The sequence below is a fragment of the Acinonyx jubatus genome, chromosome E3 (assembly GCF_027475565.1).
Source record: "Acinonyx jubatus isolate Ajub_Pintada_27869175 chromosome E3, VMU_Ajub_asm_v1.0, whole genome shotgun sequence".
NCBI classification, from domain to species: domain Eukaryota; kingdom Metazoa; phylum Chordata; class Mammalia; order Carnivora; family Felidae; genus Acinonyx; species Acinonyx jubatus.
In genome coordinates this window covers 33,081,905-33,102,083 of record NC_069398.1, presented here as the reverse complement: position 1 = coordinate 33,102,083, position 20,179 = coordinate 33,081,905, and the positions used below count along the sequence as shown (strand labels likewise).

General features: G+C 51.6%; 1 protein-coding gene across 2 annotated transcripts in view; it reads left to right on the top strand.

Moving 5' to 3' along the window:
* The window catches only part of SDK1 (sidekick cell adhesion molecule 1), a 553,308-nt gene that overhangs the window by 316,468 nt on the left and 216,661 nt on the right, over positions 1 to 20,179 (top strand). For both annotated transcript variants that reach the window (XM_053213474.1, XM_053213475.1), the window contains 7 exons: positions 401 to 512; positions 1,232 to 1,422; positions 8,395 to 8,478; positions 12,170 to 12,364; positions 15,852 to 15,968; positions 17,476 to 17,643; positions 19,509 to 19,611. In XM_053213474.1, coding sequence (XP_053069449.1) covers positions 401 to 512; positions 1,232 to 1,422; positions 8,395 to 8,478; positions 12,170 to 12,364; positions 15,852 to 15,968; positions 17,476 to 17,643; positions 19,509 to 19,611 — 970 coding nt within the window. The remainder of the gene's footprint in view (positions 1 to 400; positions 513 to 1,231; positions 1,423 to 8,394; positions 8,479 to 12,169; positions 12,365 to 15,851; positions 15,969 to 17,475; positions 17,644 to 19,508; positions 19,612 to 20,179) is intronic.

Here is a 20,179-nt window from a genome sequence, read left to right as displayed (position 1 = left end):
TTGAAAGTAGTGGGGGGACTAGGTAACTCAATAAGCAAAGTCTTAAGTCGATAAAACAATAAAGTCAGCAAGCAGTTCGGAAAACGTTCCTCACTCCACAGTCCTTGGCCACGTGACGTCCAGGCGGCGTTGTGACGCTCTGGTTCCCTCGATTTCTTGCCAGAACGTACCCTTACCGGCCGTGGGTTTCACACCAGGCTCCCACGGCCGGATGAAGGCCAGTGACAGTGTCCTCGCCCAAGGGCTTCTCACGGGGAGGGCGGGGGGAGGTTGGGGTAGGGTCCTGACGCCCAGGCATCCCGTCTCCGTAGCTCGACAAGACCCCCTGTTCGTTCTGTTCCGGTCTCCACGTCCTCCCTACTTCGGAGGGTCCCATGGTCTTCTGCTTTCTCTGCCACAGGAGATGCTGGCGCCCCCGAAGCCGTGGCTCCCGTCATTGTGATCCCCCCAGGCAACAGAAGTGTGGTGGCCGGGTCCAGCGAGATCACCTTGGAATGCGTGGCCAACGCCAGGTATGCTGCCGGTCGCCCCCTGGGCCTACAGAGCCCGTATAACTGCCGTGACGTTCATCTGGAGTGGAAGGACGCACCACACGCGTGCTCTGCCCTTGTAGCAACGGTGGCCTTGTGTGTCCAGCGGGGCTATGAGCACAGCGGGCCGGGAAGACAGGGAGCCGAATTCCCAAGCCTGGTGCCGCAGTACTTACGTTGACGGTGATGTTGGTGCCGGAAAGCACCGCTTTTCAGTTTAGCCGTGGGGGACTGTGGAGGGCCTCCTCCTCAGAGACTCCAGACGAGGGTGAGCCAGGAGTGAAATCCCACGGGGGCACTGGAAAGAGTTAATCCCTCCTCTCCTCCACAGTCCGAGGTGCTCTCGGCCTGGCTCGTGGTGGCTCCAGAATCGAGTTCCCGTGATCATGCCTCCCCTGTAGCCGTGTCCCCTAGTAGTATTTATTTTAAACATTCTTTTCCCGAGCACATGGAGTCGTTAGCACTTATGGTCCATTGCTGCTGCAATTAGCTCTCCTTGTTCAGTAGCCCTTGAGCGCAGTGTATTGTTGACGCATGCCGCAAGGGAGCACAGTTGTGTCTGGATTGATTTTTAAATGTCCACTGTTCAGCCCGCCATGGTTCCTGGTAGAATTAGCTTTGTCAGGCTTGTGCTGAATGCCTCAAATTATTGTTATTGCCGTCTGTGTGACTCACAATTATCGTCACTAATGCTCTCCCAGGCCTGTTGAGTTGCTGAGCGTGAACTGGAAGAGAAACGGGGTGAGGGTCACCAGTGGGCTCCACGGCTTTGGGAGACGTCTCACCATCAGCAACCCGACGTCCGCGGACACCGGGGCATACGTCTGCGAGGCGACACTGATGGGAAGCACTTTCGAACCAGCCACGGCGAAAGCCTTTCTTTCTATCATAGGTAATACTCAGCCGCCTAGCGTCACCCGCAGCCTCAGGTGGCAGTCCCACACGGGCACGTCCTGGGAAACGGCACAGCGACACCAGCGTTTCTCCGGCTTTCTTTCTCGCTCAGGAGATGAGGGCGCAGTTAGATGAGCTTCCAAAGTCACCCCGCTCTTCCTTTTCTGAGAACATAAACCCCTTAAATCCAAAGCGCTGATATTCTGAATACCTACTAGAAGTGGTATTCTGGATACTTCCGATCATAAAGCATGGGGGATGGGGGGTGAGGTCCTTGTGGCGTAGATCTTGAGCCGGCCCCTGCACCACTGAGCTCCTCTGTTACTCTCACCGGGCTCTTATGATCAGTTTTCAGAGATCTTTTGACCCAGAAAAAGAAACTTCTGGGTAATACCTTTCATGAGGTTAAAAAGTGGGAACAGAGCCGCTCCCCCTAGAACGTGTGCCAAGTGTCATTCCTGAGCCGAGGAGAGCGAGAAGTTAAAATGAGGCACACGGGAGTCGCGGTGCACGCTGGCGAGCATCGGTGCCCGGGAGGCGTGCCTGGTGTGGTGGCAGAGGGAGGCCTCGCTTTATTTTCGGATTGCGAGAAGATGACACTGAATTGTGAGGCAGGTCCTTTATTTCTTACGTTCTTCAGTTCCTGTAACACTTTCTGGTCTTCTTAGTGGCTGCGGTCACTGTCGTAGTGACCTGTGCAGCCGAGTGGTAGCCGCAACAGGTAAGAGGTCCCCTGGAGGCCGACCCCAGGAAGGGGGATCTCCACCTCCTCTCTCCTCTTCGGGAAGAAGAGAGCCAGAAACGAGAAGGGTCAAATCCGCAGAGAGCCCCGGGCAGGGTAGTGGCTCCTCACGTGACATATTTTGCCGTTTACCACTTCACAAATTAAGAAAAAATAAAAGCTCCTATTTTCATATGACATTGGCCAGAGTACGGAGAAATCCTGCAGAAAAGGCCGTTTGCCCAGAGTGCATCACGTTCCTTTAAGTCATTGTGAAAAGGCTCCACGGCCCGTGAACGACTCTGTCAAATACACGCCAACCTGTCAGCCCCTCCGAGCGGAGCACAGAGATTTTTAAAGTATCGGGAAAGCAGGCCTGGAGACCCACACCGCTGCCGACTCCATGCTGGGGGCTGTGCTGGCTCTCTGGCTGGCTCGCTCTCTGTGCCTTCGAGGCAGAAACACCGCAGCCCCCTTCCCTGCGAGGACTCCCCACGAGGGTCTGTGTGTAGCTGTATGAGCACAGACAGCACAGAGCGAACCAAAATTAAAATTTGTGGCATGGAAGTCTCCAGGAGACAGCCCTAGATTATGTTAAAACATTTTAAGGTAATTTAAACAGGAGAAGAAATTTATCTTCCTAGAAACCAGAATGTTTGTTTTCATCATAATTCCTTTTAAAAATATTCAAGTCTATCATGTGAACTTTGGTTTTGCATTTACAGCTGAATTCCGAAGCAGATTGCTCTGTATTCTCTAGAGTTCCCGTCTCTCTGCATGTCCTGGCTTTTAAAGGTATACAGTCTGCGAATGTAAATGTGGATTTACATCCCCTTTTATTCACAAGAATTTGCTGTGACAGGTAGGATTTTGTGGTTGAATCACCCTGGAAAAGCCCTGAAGAGTGCCTCTGTCAATCCGGAGCGGTTTGGGAGATCACGGAGGGAGGGTCCCCAGGCCCCGTGGGGCCAGGCAAGGAGGTGTCCCTGCACAGGCAGCTAGAAGAAGGCGGGAGCGCACTGGCTTTCGGTCACTTTGATCGCACACTGACGAGACAAGACAGACCAGTGGCCGCTCTCTACTCCACCTGTCAGCCTCTCTGGCGTGTCGCTCGATCTCTGAGGTTTGAAGGGAATCGCGGGGGTCTGGCTGCGGGCAGTGTCATACCTGCCGGAGGTCCTGGTGACTCTGCGTGACCAGGAACGCCGGCCTCCTGGGTCCATGTTCCCTTCCACAGCCTCCTCCATAGCCTCCCCCGTCTCCCTGCTACTCACACCCCATGTGGTGAGGCAGACGCCTCCATCTGCCGGCATGTCCCCTCGCCCTCCCTGCCTTGACCGCCAGTGCCGCCATTCCTTCCTGTGGCCTTCCCTGGCCCCCGAGTCCAGGCGCCCACTGCACAGGGCCAGGCACGTACCACGCGGAGCCCAGGCACTCACCACGTGGCAGGTTGGAACACAGATCTGACGGACCGCCGGGTGGACAATGGAGCTCCCTCTCTGTTGTGATGGGGATATCATTTGGAGGTCGTGCTCCATCTTGGCTTTTCCCAGTAGATGAGCCGACTTGGTCACGTGCTCATTTCAGCTGCCCTGCCTCTCCCGGTGGCGTTTCTGTCACCTCCCAGGTAAACCGTGGCCGTGAACCTCATCTCCCTGTCTGTGTCTCTGGGAGGCCAACCCAGCACTCTGCGGCCACAGACTCTGAGCACCTGTGCCTACCTGTGCTTGGGATGAATGCCTTTCCGCCCCAGGCCCCACCTCACCTGGTGGTGAGTCTGCGTGTCCTTCGAGACCCCTCCCCGAGGTCACCACCTGCTCCAGAGCGTGCGTGCCGGCATCCTGGTGGGTCAGCCGGGCACTGCATGTAACAGGGTGGGCTGTGGGGACAGGCCTGGGCTCACACTCTCCCAGCACCACCCACTGGCTCGAACGAGGCCCCCTGCCTCTGTTGGTCTCAGTTTCCACTTCTGTAAAACGTAGACAAGGTAGGAGATTGTACCGCTTCCTACCGTGAGCAGTAAAAGGCAGTGCTGGTCACAGAAGCATTAAAACGGTGGCTTTGTTAGTTGGTCGTGCAACTCTGTCACAGCACGGGGGACGCTGGTTGTTTACCAGCAGCTGGTCACATGGCACGTTTTCCACAAGTAGTGTCTCTGAAAGCAGGATGTGTCTCACAGTCCACGGAAGCGTTTTCTCCTCTCTTGGTGGTAAATAAGACAGCGATGCCTCTTACCCACGACTGCAACGTCTCAGACGTGGTGAGACATATTGCGCCCATCTTCCGGTCCCGACCGGCAGACCGACGCTTTCTCCTGTCACCACCATTCACACGCTTGCCCTGCTCCAGTGAGCGCCGGCGTCCTGGCACGCCGGCTCCCGCTGTGCTCACACACGGGTTGGGGAGGGTGGGTGCAGTAGAGAGCGGTCTCTGTGTTGCACACGCAGATCATCCAGGAACTCTGATACCGTAACTGTCATCAGAATCACACGTAACGTCTCTTGGCTGATAACAGTACCACAATCGCGAAGTTCTACCTGTACCGAACTGAGAGCGAGCCCCTCTCAAATGTCCGAACCCCAACATAAAATCTTCCCTTCCCCCGCTCCTCCCTTCCTCCCGTCTTTCTCTGCCTTCCTTTCCTCCGCTTCCATGTATCGAGTCTCCATCTCTGACACCGTACGGAGCACCGGGGGCAGAGGGGTGGAGAGGTAGCCATGCTCCCAGGCATCAGGGAGTCTCGTGCAGGAGGCAGCCCCTTCACGAGGCTGTCACAACTCAGCACAGTGAGTGCGAGGCTGTGGGGAGGGGCGCCCTGACCCTCACACGGCAGGTGCAGGGGGCAGAGGCTGTCTTGGCATGTGGCCAGAACAGAATCCTACAGTGAGCCGAACCCTCTCGCGCTGCCCTATAACTCATTCGCGTTGGTTTAGGATAAACTCAAGATGTCTCCTTTCTGGTTTTCCAGATGGCCTGTGTTAGAAGCACCCACGTTAATCATTGGTGCCCCGTCACAGCTAGAACTTCTCTGTAGCACAGGTCATGGCCGAATGAAGCTCAGAAAACAGAGCTGTTACAGAGCTGTTTCTAAAGCGAGGAAAATTCATACAAGGCGAACAACCAGCGGTGTTTGGGTCGTTTGCCCTGTGTGCAGGATTGGCGGGCTGGCCGTGATGCCCCAGGAGGGAGCAGGGAGGGTGTTCCTCTGGGGACCGTCTGTCCCCCAGGGCTCCCAGGCCGTCTCTGCCCTCCTGCCCACACGCCAGCCGTTCGTGGAGGGCACAGCGTGTGCGAGCCCCTGGGCTGAAGCGCTGGCGTGGGCCAAGCGTGAACAGGGAGGATTTGCCAAGATGAATAGGACACACCTGCTCCCCGAAGGGCTTCAAGGATTTAAGGTCTTTGGTAACCTCAGTGTATCTCTCTCCAGCAGACAGTTTTTGCGTCTCCTCTGAGACTGTGCCGGGCGCTACCAAGACAGCGATGAGGAGGACGCCGTCCTTCTCCGCGGAAGCTCCAGTGTGGAGGGGGGACCCTGCCCGAGGAGGTCGGGGGCACTGTGCAGAAGAAGGGTGCTAGGGCTGAGCTCACGACCAACACGGCGTTTGCCCACAGCTGCCTCCTGCATAGGAGCTGGAGCCCAGGGGCTGCTCGGGTCCCCTAGTCCCCGCAGGCAGGCTCAGCCGGTTTCTCTGCTGCTGGTGTCAGGAGGCCAGCGTCAAGGCTTTGAGTGGGCTGGGCTCTTTCCTGAGTGTTTTGGGAGAGGATCTACCTCCAGGCTCCCTGGGGGTGGGCAGAGTCTTGTGCGTGGGCTTGTGCGTGGCTTGTGAGACTGGAGTCCCCGCATCCTTCCTGGCTGTTGCTTGGGGTCACCGTTAGGCTCCAGGGCCCCTCCCCCTGGCCTGGGCCACCTTCTTCTCCACAGCCAGCAGCACAAGCCAGTTCATCTCCTCTGCCAACGGCAAGGAAGCCGCTGCTTTTAGGGGCCCCGGCGATGGGACTGGGCTCACCCAGCTAATCCAAGACCAGCTCTGTGCTCTAACGTCGACGGCCTTAATCACACCGGCTGAGGCCATCTTGCCATGTAGCCCTCGTGACATGTTCTCAGGTCCTGGTGACTAGGGGGTGGACACCTTGGGGCCATTCTTCCCACTGCAATGAACAGAGACACCAGGTGTGGACGATGGTACTAGAAGGGCACACCGTGGAGTGAGTTCCCCGGTACCTGGGGAAGGCTGTCTGGCCCTGGACACGTTGACCATTCATTTGTGTGGGTTTTTATCATCAAAGTGCACTTCCTCTTGGATGAATCTCACGGGACTTGGGCCAAGTGAAAAAAACCAGCTCCAAAGGTCACATGCTGTGTGATTCTGTTCCTGTCACATTCTTGAAATGACAGAATTATACACGGAGAACGGAGGAGTGGTTGCCGGACGCGAGGGATGGGACGTTGGGTGGCCATGATCGTGAAAGGGCAGTGTGTGGGACCCTGGGGTAACGGACCCATTCTGCCTCTTGACTGCGGATACAGAGGCCTGCACCCTGGTAACATCGTGTAGGGCTAAACCCTCACCCGCGCGTGCGCGCTCCCGCATACATGTACAAGCAAGACTGGGGGTGGGGGGGGGGGGGTGGGAGGAGGCCAGGTCACCTGTGTCACTGTCAGTACCTTGGGTGTGATGTTGGACTGTAGTTTTTTGCAAGAGGTCACTGTTGGGGCGAGCTAAGTAGAGGGTGCCTGGGGTCTCTATTCTATTATTTCTCACAATGGTGTAGACTCTACAGTGACCTCAAAATACGATGTTTAATTTAAAAAAGAACCGTAATTAACCAGAGGCAAATGTTGACTTCTTCACTTGGTCTTTTTTTTTTTTTTTTCCTTTTCCCTCACGTCCCTTCCATTGGACCATGGAGGTAGATATCGACTTTAGCATTCACTGATGAATATGGGGCATGACCTACACACAAGGGCCTTGACGGGATGCTGCTCCTGCATCGTTAGAATACAAATATTGCTGCTGTCGTGATTATTGATGGAGGAAATGCGGCTGAATGTGAACATTTGAGTGTATGCAGTGAAGACCACCTTGAAAAGAGACTGTAAATCTCTGCGGTGTGTCTTTAGGCCCGGTCTACACACGACCAAAGCCCAGTGGAGGGGTCTGCGTCCTTCAGTGAGGGTGCCGCCCTGGCCTCAGCCAGAGCGGGTGTTCGGGCAGATTGTGGCCGCCTGAGTGGCCCCGGTGATTACAGAGTTGGGGCCACACTTTACCCTCATTGAGAGACCTTCGGTCTTTGCCCCTCGCTCACTTCCCGGAAAGGGTGTTTCCATTTCTCCTTCCCCTCCCTTAGGCTCCGCTCTGTTTCAAAGCCCCCGACGGTATAGGAGGCATGCCAAGCTGTACCGTCCACCTTCAACACAGTTACAGTGAAAGTAAGCCACTCTGGGAAGACCATGCCCAGAAATTAATTATCACGCAGCAAGTGAATGCTACAGCCTTTTGTTATCATGATAATGAAATCACGACCGCCCTCATACTGGATGAATCTGGCCACACCACTGTTGAAGTTTCGCTGAATAAACCGAGAAAAATATTGCAGTGTACTCCCCAAGGAGATTCACTGTTTAATACACCCACTATTTTTTGTTGAATAAGCGAGGGGAGTATGTAGAGATATACAAGCAGTGGACTTTCCTCTGCAACTAAAGATGGATGAGGGGCCCTTTTTCTTTCTTCTCTTACCTATTATTTAGCCTTCCATTGAAGTAGTAAATCTATATTTTGGAGAAGTGAACTGCTAAGACTTTAAAGAAATATGTTAATAGGCTGTCGTGACAGAGGCCCTGACACAGGCCGGATGCCTGGCTGCGGCACTTGATTTGACATGCTTCATGCGTCGATGCTTGGTTTAGATACTGAAGCAAACTGGCCTATAAAATACTGTGCTGTAAATATAAACCTTTATGAACCTCTTGGGATCGTCCTTCTAAAACGTGAATTAAGATATTCCATGATTCAAGCCCATAAACGAAAAAGTAGCCATCACCCTGAGTAGTAATTTGCTTTCTCAAACCTTAGAATATAAATTGCCTTTGGCCTGTGCTTGCCGAATTCTGAGTCTGTGTGCACGATGGTAACGAATGAACTTTTTGGAAGTACTTTTCAAAAGGAGTCCAAGCTTTTTCAGGCTATACAGGTCATCTGAAATACACCTCTTTTGCTTAGGGGTATTTTTTTTTCTTGTTTAAAGAGCCACCATATTTTACCGCCGAGCCCGAGCGTCGGATTTTAGTGGACGTGGAAGAAACCGTGGACATCGTCTGTCGAGCAATGGGTGAGTGTGGGGAGGCTGCTCCCCACGCAGCCGTGACGCGGAGGGGCATTTTCCAGGGCGGGATCCTCATCGTTATGGGGACACACGTTGACAGTGACGTCAATCACAGGGCCTCTGGAACAGAGCAGACCTCTGTTACTGGGCATGTGACCTTGAGGCAGGTGTTTGGCCTTGCTGAGCCTTTGCTTCCTCCCCTGCAGAGCAGAGATAGTACCTGTCACCCACAGGAGTGACAGGGAGGCCTTAACCCCATCCGTCCCGACAGAGACAGACAGTCTTGTCTTCCAGTGCTCTGATTCCACCAGTGTGCCCCCCAAGACTTGGGGCAAGAACTTCTTTCTTGTCCTTGGGGTGATTGAGGCTCACGCCTTTGTGTTCTCCTTAGTAAGAGAGATGGTTTTAAATTCTTTGCACAGGAAATTCTTCCTTTTTTTGGGGGGGGGTTGACTTTTTCTTTGTTATTCCAGTAATTTCCCCCCTCGTCCCCATGCCTTGATTATGAGCTGTCCATAGTCTCCATTGCCTGTCAGGCAGCACAAATAATTATACTAAAACCCATAACTGAGACAAGCTTTTTAAAGGCAATTTCATTAACAATAGCTATGCTAGTGCTCTGGAAACTGTCAGTGAAAAAGGACATTTTTTTAATGTTTAAACCTGTCCATCTTACGGCTGGGTATTTTATTCTAAGAGCTCGGAGAGTAAGGATTGCTCACGATTTTGTAAATCTTCAAAACAGCTTCATAAAAGAGATACTATTATCTCAGAGTACACATTTGAAAACAAGACCTTAGAAAGCGAGGGTAAGTAACGTGCTCAAGGCACAGAGCCAGGGGGATGAAATGAGCTACTTATAAAATCATGGCCCAGCATCTCGCATGCAGGAGCATCTCATTAAATACTGGACCACCTGCTGGCGGTCACGTGGCAGTGGAAGCAGGATCCAAACCCAAACCCATCAGCTACGAAAGCAAGGGCTTTGGCCAGGTCGCCTGGCTTCTCCCGAAGAGCTGAGGTCCTGGGACCCAGAGCACATGTCCACCAGTCCCCAGGTCCGGGCATGTCGTTCTTCGTTTCTGAAAAGTAGTGGTGTCCTGTGAACAGCCCTGATGGTTCCTGTAGTGATCGGTGTCTGCCGTGGGCACCTCTACCCACCGTGCTTCGGCCCAGAGGGCGTTGGCTGAGGGGCTCGGTTCTCAGCCCCTGGTCAGCTCACAGCAGCCCTGCTGACCTGTCCTGCTCGCGCCCTCCTCTGGTCTGGCTCTGCCCAGGCCTCCTGGGGAGGGGCAGAGGAGACTGATGTGAGCAACATGGAAAGCTCTCCCTAGCTACAGGTTGTATTGTTCTCTCTTTTTTTATTTTGATTTTGCATTTTATTTATGTATTTTGAGAGAGAATGCACACAAGTAGGGGAGGGGCAGAGAGAGAGGGGGGGAGAGAGAGAGAATCCCAAGCAGGCTCCATGCTACCATCACAGAGCCCAACGTGGGGCTCCATCCCATGAACCATGAGATCATGACCTCAGCTAAAATCAAGAGTCGGATGCTCAACTGACTGAGCGCCCCTGTTCTCTTTTTTCACATAAACCTATGTTTTTGAGGTCCACGATGGTCTGAAAGTGAAGCTATGCAGTATTTAGAGTGCTCGGATTTTAGAAGGCAGAGTCTGCAATCCTGCAGGGGATAAGATTTCCTTTTATGCCACTAAATTGCCCTAAAATAGAAAGGCACTGAGTTCCCCATATCCTAACAATTATTTTTCGATAAATGACAATCTTAAGCTCTTCCCTTGACAAGAGAATGCTTTTTTTGCATGATTTCTACAGGGTGAACTGCTTGTTACCATACAGACTTGTAAATATGTATCGAACAGGCCTTTCAACGCTGCCATCGTATAATTTACTGCTTTCTTTTAATTTTGACAATGAAACGATAGCAGTATGCGAAGTGGTTATTCTTCATGAAAGCTACATCGTGTAATTGCTATTATGAGATTTTACATGAATTGGTTATGCTTTTACCTTGAAATGGATTTTTTTTAATTTCCTGATTTAATGAAAAGTGACAGGAAACATAATTAAGGCAAAGAACAGAATCTGAAAATACATTATCTTGAAATATTTCACAACGTTAACTTTATTTATTAAAGAAGACATCTTACACCTACATAGCATCTGAAATCAAGTGATTTTGGTGTGCTTTTCACCATGAATCACTGCCGACACGTGCTTTACTTAAATTAATTTCACGCGTAGAGAAACTGAGGTACGGAAGCAGCCTGAACATCTCTGCGCATTTCCCACGGGCCCACGGCAAGCATACGTGTGCCCACCACGGTTCGGGATGCCGTGGTCTGGTGCCGTGGTGGAGTTTCTGTGCACAGCCTGTCGCGTCTTCCCAGCTTACCCGTGTTGGGCGGCTTGGGAGGGCCAGGGAGCGGTGGCCACCACTGTCAGTCACCCAAGCCTCCCAGGGCAGCTGCCCAGGGAAGGAACGTGGCCTCTGCCCAGTCACGGCTTGTCCCGTGCAGTGAGGCGCCGGGGGGGGGGGGGGGGGGGGGAGGTTGAAGTGGGGGCGCAGTGTGCGCACCCTCAGCGCCCGGGCTCCGTGTGCTGAGCAGAGCCACATGGGGGGTGAGCGGCAGGGGGCTTCATGCTCTCGGCCAAGGACAGTCCCTTCGTGTACAACAAGGGCTCTGCCCTTGTGAGCTTGTCCTTTGTCCTCCTTGTAGACCCTTCCCAAACCCAACGGCACCCTCCATCAGACGGGCCGGCCAGATGGCGCGGAGCTCCGGTCCCTCTGACCGAGGCCTGGGTTGTCTCCGTCACATCGCCAGGGTGAGGAAGGGACGCTCAGCCTCAGACTGACCCTCCCGTCCCCCCGGTCAGTGTTGGCCCCGCCCAGGCTGCCATTAGCTCCCAGGGGCAAGGATGGTGCCGTCCCGGCCCCTTCTTGCCACCTGCTGGACTCACATGCATCTCAGGGGCCAAGCGACTTCTCCCCTGTGCGCGGTCGAACACCGGTTGCACCTGAGGCGCCGGGCACTGACCTCAGCCATCGCCCCTCCGCCACGGCAGGCCTCCGCTTCCATCAGGGTGACGCCCAGCTCCCTAGGCGGGGGAGGGGTGAAGACACGGGGCACGTTTTTGGCTGTTGGCTGTAGTAATAGTCATTCTAGCCCCTGTGCACCCACCACCTGCCGGGCCCGAAGAGATGTGTGTGTACTGACGCCATCCGTATTCGCAGCAACATTCGGAGTTTGCAAGGGCCGCCTCCTTCCCAAGTGCGTCTCCGGCCCCCGTGACCCTACCCCCAGCCTCGAGGGGCAGCGTCAGCCCTACGGAGCGACAGGGGCCTTTCTCCCCATCCCTTTCCGTCCGGAGGGCGGTCACAGCTGGGATCCCTTTCCCTCCCGACCAGAGCACAAACCTGCACAGGCTCTGGGAGTCCAGAACCATCTGCAGCCCCGCATCAGGAGTTCATTCCCACTCCTTGTGGTGCCCCTCTGTGTCCGCGTCTTCACAGAGATGAGAAAAATAACACCATACGAGTTGGACGGAGGGGCTAAGAGATGAAAAAATGCCTACCAGCCTATCGCCATGCAGCCTTTGAGACATTTTTGCCTCAGTCCCCGTGTATAGTGCTTGGAATTTAATTTTTTCGAATGCCTACTTCTTTCTACTCCTACACAGGGGTCCCTCTGCCCACTCTCCAGTGGTACAAGGATGCCGTCTCCATCGGCAAGCTCCACAATCCTCGATACAAGATGCTTGCGAGCGGAGGCCTGCGCATCCAGCATCTGCGTCCAGAGGACTCTGGAATCTTCCAGTGCTTTGCCAGTAACGAAGGAGGGGAGATCCAGACCTACACGTACCTGGACGTCACCAGTGAGTACTGCCCGTCGGGAAAGACAGGCCATCCGGGCTGGGCCCTCGGGCCAGGGCTTCCCAACTTTTGGCTGAGTAGCATCTGCTCAGGTCAGCGGGCAGGGCGCAGTGGCCACGGCAGGGGCCCCGTCTCAGGCGGAGAGCAGCCCATGTGCTAAGCCCCTCGGCAGCCCCCGCAGGTACACCCTGCCCCCACGTCCTGATGCCCAACCTGCTCTTACACAAACCTTGATTTTTCGGCGCTCAAGCCGTCTTCTCCGCTGAGAAGTAGAAAAGAAAAATCTGCATTTTTCTGGACAGAACTGGAAGAACTATTCAGTGAATAGCTCATTCCTAATCTTTTTCTTTTGATCTCTTTCCCATTTTTTATATCCATTTTCTATTTTAGTTTTATTGAACAATTATAGTTCTTCTGTAAGTTTCTTTTATTATCCCATTAACAGAAATACTTTGGCACTCTGTCTTTGAAAAATAAAATAAAGGTAAAGGCTTTCACTGTATCTGTGGGTTTTCTTTTTCATCTCCACAGCTGTAATATTGTTCTTCTAAAATGAAGTGGAATTTAGTGATGATGGGATTATACCTTTCATGTTTGCCCTTTTGGAGGCAAAATGCTGATATCCTCAGGTGTGAGAGCCATTTGAGAAAGCAAATCGTGTCAGTATGCAGATGGCTCCTGTCTGCCAGAACGAATGAATTTAAGGAATCGTGTGTCTGTTTTGGTACGGTAGGGACCACTTCCTTGAATCTTGCCCAGGGGTCAAGTTTATCCTCTGGTTTGGACGACTGTAACAATGGAAATAACAGTGGGTACTTAAGCCAGAAGCTGAGTTTTGATCAGTTAGGATTATTTAAAGCACATCTTAAAAGCGCCAGCCGGGAGCTTGTGGGGCTTTTCTTTTTCTTTTTTTTAACCTGCATTTTAATTTCACTGTAGTTAACATACAGTGTTGTGTCAGTTTCGGGTATATGGTACATCAACGCTACGATTCTGTTCCATCCTCCGTGCTCATCACGATGAGTGTGCTCTTCATCCGTCACCTGTTTCCCCCATCCCCCGCCCCCCTCCCCTCCGGCAACCACCAGTTTGTTCTCTGTCCTTAAGAGTCTGTTTTGAATCGGTGTTTTCGTATTCTTGGGGTAAATACCCAGGAGTAGAATGACTGGATCATAGGGTAGCTCTCTTTTTAACTTTTTGAGGAACCTCCACACTGTTTCCCACAGTGGCTGCACCATTTGCATTGCCACCAGCAGTGCGAGAAGGTTCCTTTTTCTCCACATCCTTGCCAGCACTTGTTTCTTGTGTTGTTGATTTTAGCCGTTGTGACAGGTGGGAGGTGATGCCTCGTTGTAGTTTTGTTTTGCATTTCCCCGATGATCGGTGACGTTGAACATCTTTTCATGTGTCTGATGGCCATCTGGATGTCTTTGGAGAAATGTCTGTTCATGTCTTCTGCCTGTGTTTTTAATTGGATTATTTGTTTAATTTAATTTAATTGGATTATCTGGTTTTTTGGTGTTGAGGTGTAGAAGTGTGTTATATATTTTGGATGCTAACCAAAATATCAGTTATGTCATTTGCAAATATCTTCTCCCATCCAGTAGGTTGTCTTTTGGTTCTGTTGATTGGGGCAAATTTTTTCTGTAAAAAGCCAGATAGTATTTTCAGCTCGGAGGGACGTGGTCTCTGTCACAGCCACTGGCTTCTGCTGTAGTGGCGTGGGAGCGGCACAGACAGTACTGAGCAAATGGACCTGGCTGTGTTTCAATAAAACTTTATTTATAGAAGCAGGCAACAGGCTGTCGTTGCCTACCTTTCTCTAGTGAGAGGCTTAGGACACATTCCTTAATTCTCAGCCTCCGTTTTATCACCAAAATTGAACCATCTCAGCCCAGTTCACAAGGTTCCTCCAAGGATCAGATGGGAAATTTAGATAAAAAGTGCTACCAAACCGGTTGCCATGGCAGCTGGAGATTGAACAATAAATACATGATAATGATACTGTTACATTCTCTGTTTTGTAAGTACACGGTTTTGCAAAATAGGCTTTTATTCCCAAATTAAAACCCTTTTAGTGAAAAGAAAATATAGTAGGTAAAGCAATCAATATTTATTCGTTCATTTCACAAACATTTAATTTAGCATCTCTGTCAGGCACTTGGGTCTGTCAGGCTCGGGGACGGAGCTCTGAGGAAGACACGCGAGGTTCTCACCCTTCCAGGGCAGAGGTCATGAAGTGGGGAGACACGCAGGAGAGGAGGAGCTCGTCTAGCCAGGGATGAGGGCCATGAGAGGAGACAACAGGCCAGGCCCATGGTGACCCGGGAGGTGCCTCTGAGGGCGCCCAGGGATCATTCCCTGAGACGGTGCGGGAGCTGAGGTCCAAAGGTGCAAAATCTTGGGGGATGTGCGCGTCATGGGGTGAGGGAGGGGACGCTGCAAGTGCCTTCGAGGAACAAGCTTGGGGATACAGGAGCCAGGGGTCATGGTAGGAGGTAGGCTGGAGGGGTCAAGGGCCAAGGCCCAGCGGGAGGCTTTCCAGGGCCTCCGGCAGGGAGTGGTGGGGTATCCTTCATAGGTCCCAAAGGGCACCCAAGGCTGGGTGTAGAGCGGCCAGCGCAGGGAGGAGCGGAAGGCTTGGGCCCAGGTAGGAGGCCGCTGCACTGTCCAGGTGGTGGCCCCACAGGTGCAAGGGAGCAGAGGGCTCTAGGCTACGCTTTGGGGATGACACCCATGGCACCTATGAGGTTCATAGGGACTCCCGCCTGGGGGAAGGCGGGCCGGCAGCAGCATCCGCCTCTCCCGGGAACCCCAGCCCAGGCTCCTGTGGGGCCCTCCCAGGGTTTGGGACACACAGATCCCTGCTCTTTGGCGATTTCCAGTTTAGTCACTCTCCAAGTGGTACACAGTCAGGTGAGCCCTCGCTGAAGCCGGCCTGAGCCGCCCTGTTTGTCTCGGTCTGATTCCGGGCTCCTGAGAGCTGGAGACCCGTGCCGACCCCCCAGGACAAGAAGGCCCCCCAGCAGTTGGGCCCACAACACTTCCTGGAAATCCTTTACCGAAGGGCTTCAAATCTGATTATTTCGTGAAAGTGTCATCTTGTGGTTAATATTTAACAGTCAAAAATTAGCTTTTTCTATTTTTTTTAAAGAGTAACGAAGTCAAGCTTGTTAGATTTATCTAAATAAATGTCTTTCGTCTCATTACCGTTCTTGTGAAACAGCCCTTTCCTGGGCCCCGGCACTTTGCCACCGCGTGTCCGTTACATCACGGACTGGGTTTCTCTCTGGGTTGTAAACACAGATCGGCAGCTCCTGAGGGACAAGTAACTGAAGGTTATAGTCACTGCTGAAAGGTTTTCATCTTTTGTCGCTGCAGTTCTGTGTGATTAGTCCTATAAAAGTCCATATGGGCCACCCCCAGCAGGCGGGTCTGGGCTCGTCCGGGGGGCGCACCCTGAGACTGTCACTGTTCGCTCCCGCTTAGATGTCGCCCCGGCGTTCGCACAGCTGCCAGTGGACACCACGGTCACCGACGGGATGACAGCCACTCTGAGGTGCGAGGTGTCCGGGGCGCCCAAGCCCGCCATCACGTGGAGGAGAGGTGGGTAGCCTGCGCGCCCCCCACAGCCTGGCCACCGTGGGAAAGGAGCCCCTGGGCCACGGCTCGTGTTCTCAGCCCCCTACCCCCACCGCCTGCCTTCAGTCAGTAAGGATGAGTAGCCGTCTGTCGAGCACCTGCTGGGTGCGGGTGCCGGCTGAGTAAGAAGGACAGTGCCCTGTAAGCTTCACAGAGCTTATGTCTCCGAGAGCAAACAGACTTTTTTCAAAACGTGTGAATACCGCTGTGTCCTGCCTAAGCCCTTCATAGGCCACCCTAGGCGTGTGAGGGGCTCCTGAAACGTAGGTGCTGGATCTGAAGAAGTGCTTCCAGGACTCAGTTTCTCCGTTTATGAAGTGAAGGCAATATTCGAAATGAAGAATAATACCCTTGTTTCTTTAAGAAAGAAAGGTGCCTAGGATGCACACCTGAAACGAACAGGATATGGACGTCATTTGTACCCGGTTTTACAAAAGGCAGAGAGGGACGCCTCAGTGGTTCAGTCACTTAAGCATCTCACTCTTGATTTCGGCTCAAGTCATGATCTCACCATTTGCGGGATCGAGCCCCATGTTGGGCTCTGCACTGACAGCATGGAGTCTGCTTGGGATTCTCTCTCCCTCTCTCTCTCTCTCCTCCTCCCCTGTGCATTCTCTCTCTCTCTCAAAATAAACACAAACATTAAAAAAAAAGCAGAGAAACCAAAGACTGGATTCTGCCAAGGCTCAAAGTCTGAAGCATTCATGGACAGCAAGACTCAGAAGGACCTTCCAAGATCCCTTCCCTGTGTGTAACTTAGCAGAGTGACATCAAGGGCAGAGAGCTTTACTAAAATAGAAAAGCGGAGAGAGGAAAAGATGGTTCTAGCACAGGCTCATCTGACACGTAACCCTCTCCATTCTACCTGTTTTCCGTCCCCATGAGGAGGGGCATCACGTCATGGGCTTTCTCTGTGGTTCCCAGGCCCTTCCACACAAAGGCACACATGTCCCTCAGTGAACAGCACACACGATCCATTCTTAACAAATATATGCTGACCTGTGTGGGTTCACACAAATGAGCTGGTCACGCTCGGAGCGCCCTCCTCTGGGTGAACCACATACAGGCTTCTCACCTCTCCCAGCATGTGACTCCTGCACCTAGACCAGAGCTGTTACACATGCAGGTCAGTAAGCAAGAGGGGGTTCTTCTCTTTTATGTATACGTTTTTTCTCCCAATTTAGAATGTATGATAGCTTTGTATAGAAAATCTGCAGATGTATACAGGTATCAAGAAAAGTCAGAGTCAGTCACCAAAGATAACAGTCGCATACATACATGGACGTAACTGGTTTAACCCATTTTCTCAGTATTGCACAATTAAGATTTTCTTGGTCTCCGTCATCCTAAATAATGCGAAAGGAAACTGCTTTGGTTATTTTTGCACATACGGTTTCCACCTTATTATGATTATTTCAAGTTATTTTCTTGGTTTTGGTGCTGACATTCCCGTTTCTCTGCTTTTCTTCAGGAAAACATATTTTGGCCAGTGGCTCTGTGCGCATTCCTAGGTTTATGCTTCTGGAATCCGGGGGTCTGCAGATAACCCCCGTCTTCATCCAGGATGCTGGCAACTACACCTGCTATGCCACCAACACGGAGGGGTCCCTGAGCGCGTCTGCAGCACTGACTGTGTGGAGTAAGGACCCCAGGCCACGTGGAACCTTCTGTTCATCATGGCTTAATCATCATGTCAGCTGTGCTTAGGGGATGTCAATATGCCCTTGGACTCTCTAATTTAATCAAAAGATAATGATTATTTTTACAACTAATTTATAGAAATCTGTTGAGTAATTAATTTTTCAGTTTCTAAAAGAATAATTAGAAAATGTATTCAAAGATTTAATGGGACATTTCAGGAGAGATTAAAGATTGACTTTTTAAAGTCACTGGAGTAGGAAATATTATCCCAAACTAGCCCAAACAACAAAACTGATAGGTTGGTTAATTTTATAAGCATTGTGTAAGAATTAGCAGTTAAGAGTCAAGAGATAACATTTTATAGAAAGTATGTTTTTTCTGTAGTATCATTTTAACCAACTAAGACACTCTTAGTATATTAAACGTGAGTGTTTTTTATATCTTAGGAGTGAATTGAAAATGTTTGATTTCTCCAGCTTTTTGTCTTTATCTGTAACACAGGTTTCTGAACTGGAGAATGATTTGTTTTCCAGACATAAGGATTCATTACCAAGTATCTCTGCCCCACCTTTAACTTCACTTGCCGGTGTACTTTTTCATCTCTGCTTCATCCATAATCTATAGGACTAAAAAAAAAAAAAAAATCGTTGTTCAAAAAAGCAAAAGATAGTGCTCACTGATCTTTGTAAAGCTTATCTCTATGAAGAGAGAAGAATTTAACTGGCATCAGTGACTCATTTGTCCAAACACCGTCCTTCAAGAGAACCTGAACTATCGTGCTTTATTTCATGTCCATTTGGTTCTCTCTGGTACAGTCTGTGTCCACTTTGAGAAATGACCCCTTCTAATTTATTTAGGTGTTATAAAAACACCAGGACTTTTAAAGAGGCACAAATTCGAATTCCCCCAATATTCTCCGGTACCAAAAAAGGGGTCTTGTCCCATCTTGTGGTCCACTCCGTTGACCATTTCTGATTTGTCTTGCGTCCCTAACATGTGAACCTGACATTTAACAGCTTGTGAAGAACTGTGTCTGTGTCTCTGTAGGTCACCCTCCAGAAAGTTCTGTAGATCTGCTAAGATTCAAAACCTCGCAACACTAGAGTGATGGGTGTGCTCTCGGGGGGCCTGCAGAGCACATCCCACCCTTTACCTACTCTGTTGTATGCCGTTGCGGGGGATTCCGCCCTCCCCCTTCCGCAGATTTAAAGCTCAGGTCTTTTCCGGGACACCGCGCTCAAGGCGGTCAGGCTGGGCCCCGACCTAGTCTTAGGACTCGCATGTTCTGGGCTCTGGTCCTTGGGGCCAGAGCAGGGTCCACCTCACAGGTGCACGGTGGGGGGGTTCACCGGCCACAGGGCTGTCGCCGGGCCTTTCTCGGCGAGCCACTGCACTTCTGAGCGCCACTCTCTAGTCCTGGAAGCTGGGAGTGGTGCTGTCACAGACCCCACGAGGTTGTGTGAGCATTAAATAGAACAATACAAATGGAAGCACTTTGCAAAGTCATGACATGCTGTGCAGACAGCAGAAATGACCAGAATGTTAATAATCTTGGGAAAGAACCACGGTTTTAACCTAAGACCGCAGAACCTAATGAATATTTGCATACGGCCTGCGTTCTCGTTGTCCTCAGGAGGGTTGAGAGGCTGGGGAGCGGCCCCAGAGGGGAGGGGAGGCCTGACCGCCCTGGCCGCGCCGTGGAAAGCTTGCTTCCAATTCCCTGAGTGCTTTCATTTACGTTCGTTTTGCCAAGATCAGAGAAAACTTGGAGGCTTTTATGTTAGGTGACCAATTCATTCCCCCCTGAGGGAGGAAAGTCTCAAGCATGTAATTCTGTCTGAGTTGTGACTTGTGTTTTCCCAGATCGTACGTCCATCGTTAACCCTCCCGAGGACCGCGTGGTGATTAAGGGGACCACGGCCACTCTGCACTGCGGAGCCACTCATGACCCCCGGATCACTCTCCGGTCAGTTCAGTCACTCACAGCGTTTGGGGCTCATTCATGTTCTGGGAGCTTAGGAGATGAAGTTGAGATGGGAGAATTTGGGCAACTTTGATTTCAGCCGCAGATCCCTGATTACGGCATCACACGGTCTTGGGCTCCATCATTAATCACACAAATCCCATTTTCCACTCCGGCCTTATGTATTATTTACAGTGAGCTATGTTCCACTCCGTGGCTTCAGTACAGCTTTTCATGATTTTTCTGCCAAGGTTAATACACTATCTGTAAAACGTACTTGTCAGGGGCTGATACTTAATGAGAGAAAAATCCGGACAGATCGAATAGGATTTCAGCAGCGTTTATGCTGGGCTGTGTAAGACCTGAGAGGGGTTCCCTCTGCTCTAGGGTGGTTTCATGGTGAGATGGAGAGTAAGGCAGACCTGTACCCAGAGGAAAGGCGGCCACGGTCACCTCGTGCATGTAGAGGAACATGCACGTAAACACGGGAACTAGATGCCTTGAAGCCTCACTGAAGGGATTGTAATATCCCGTCTTTGTCTGAGTTCAGGCAGGAGGGTAATGATGAAAA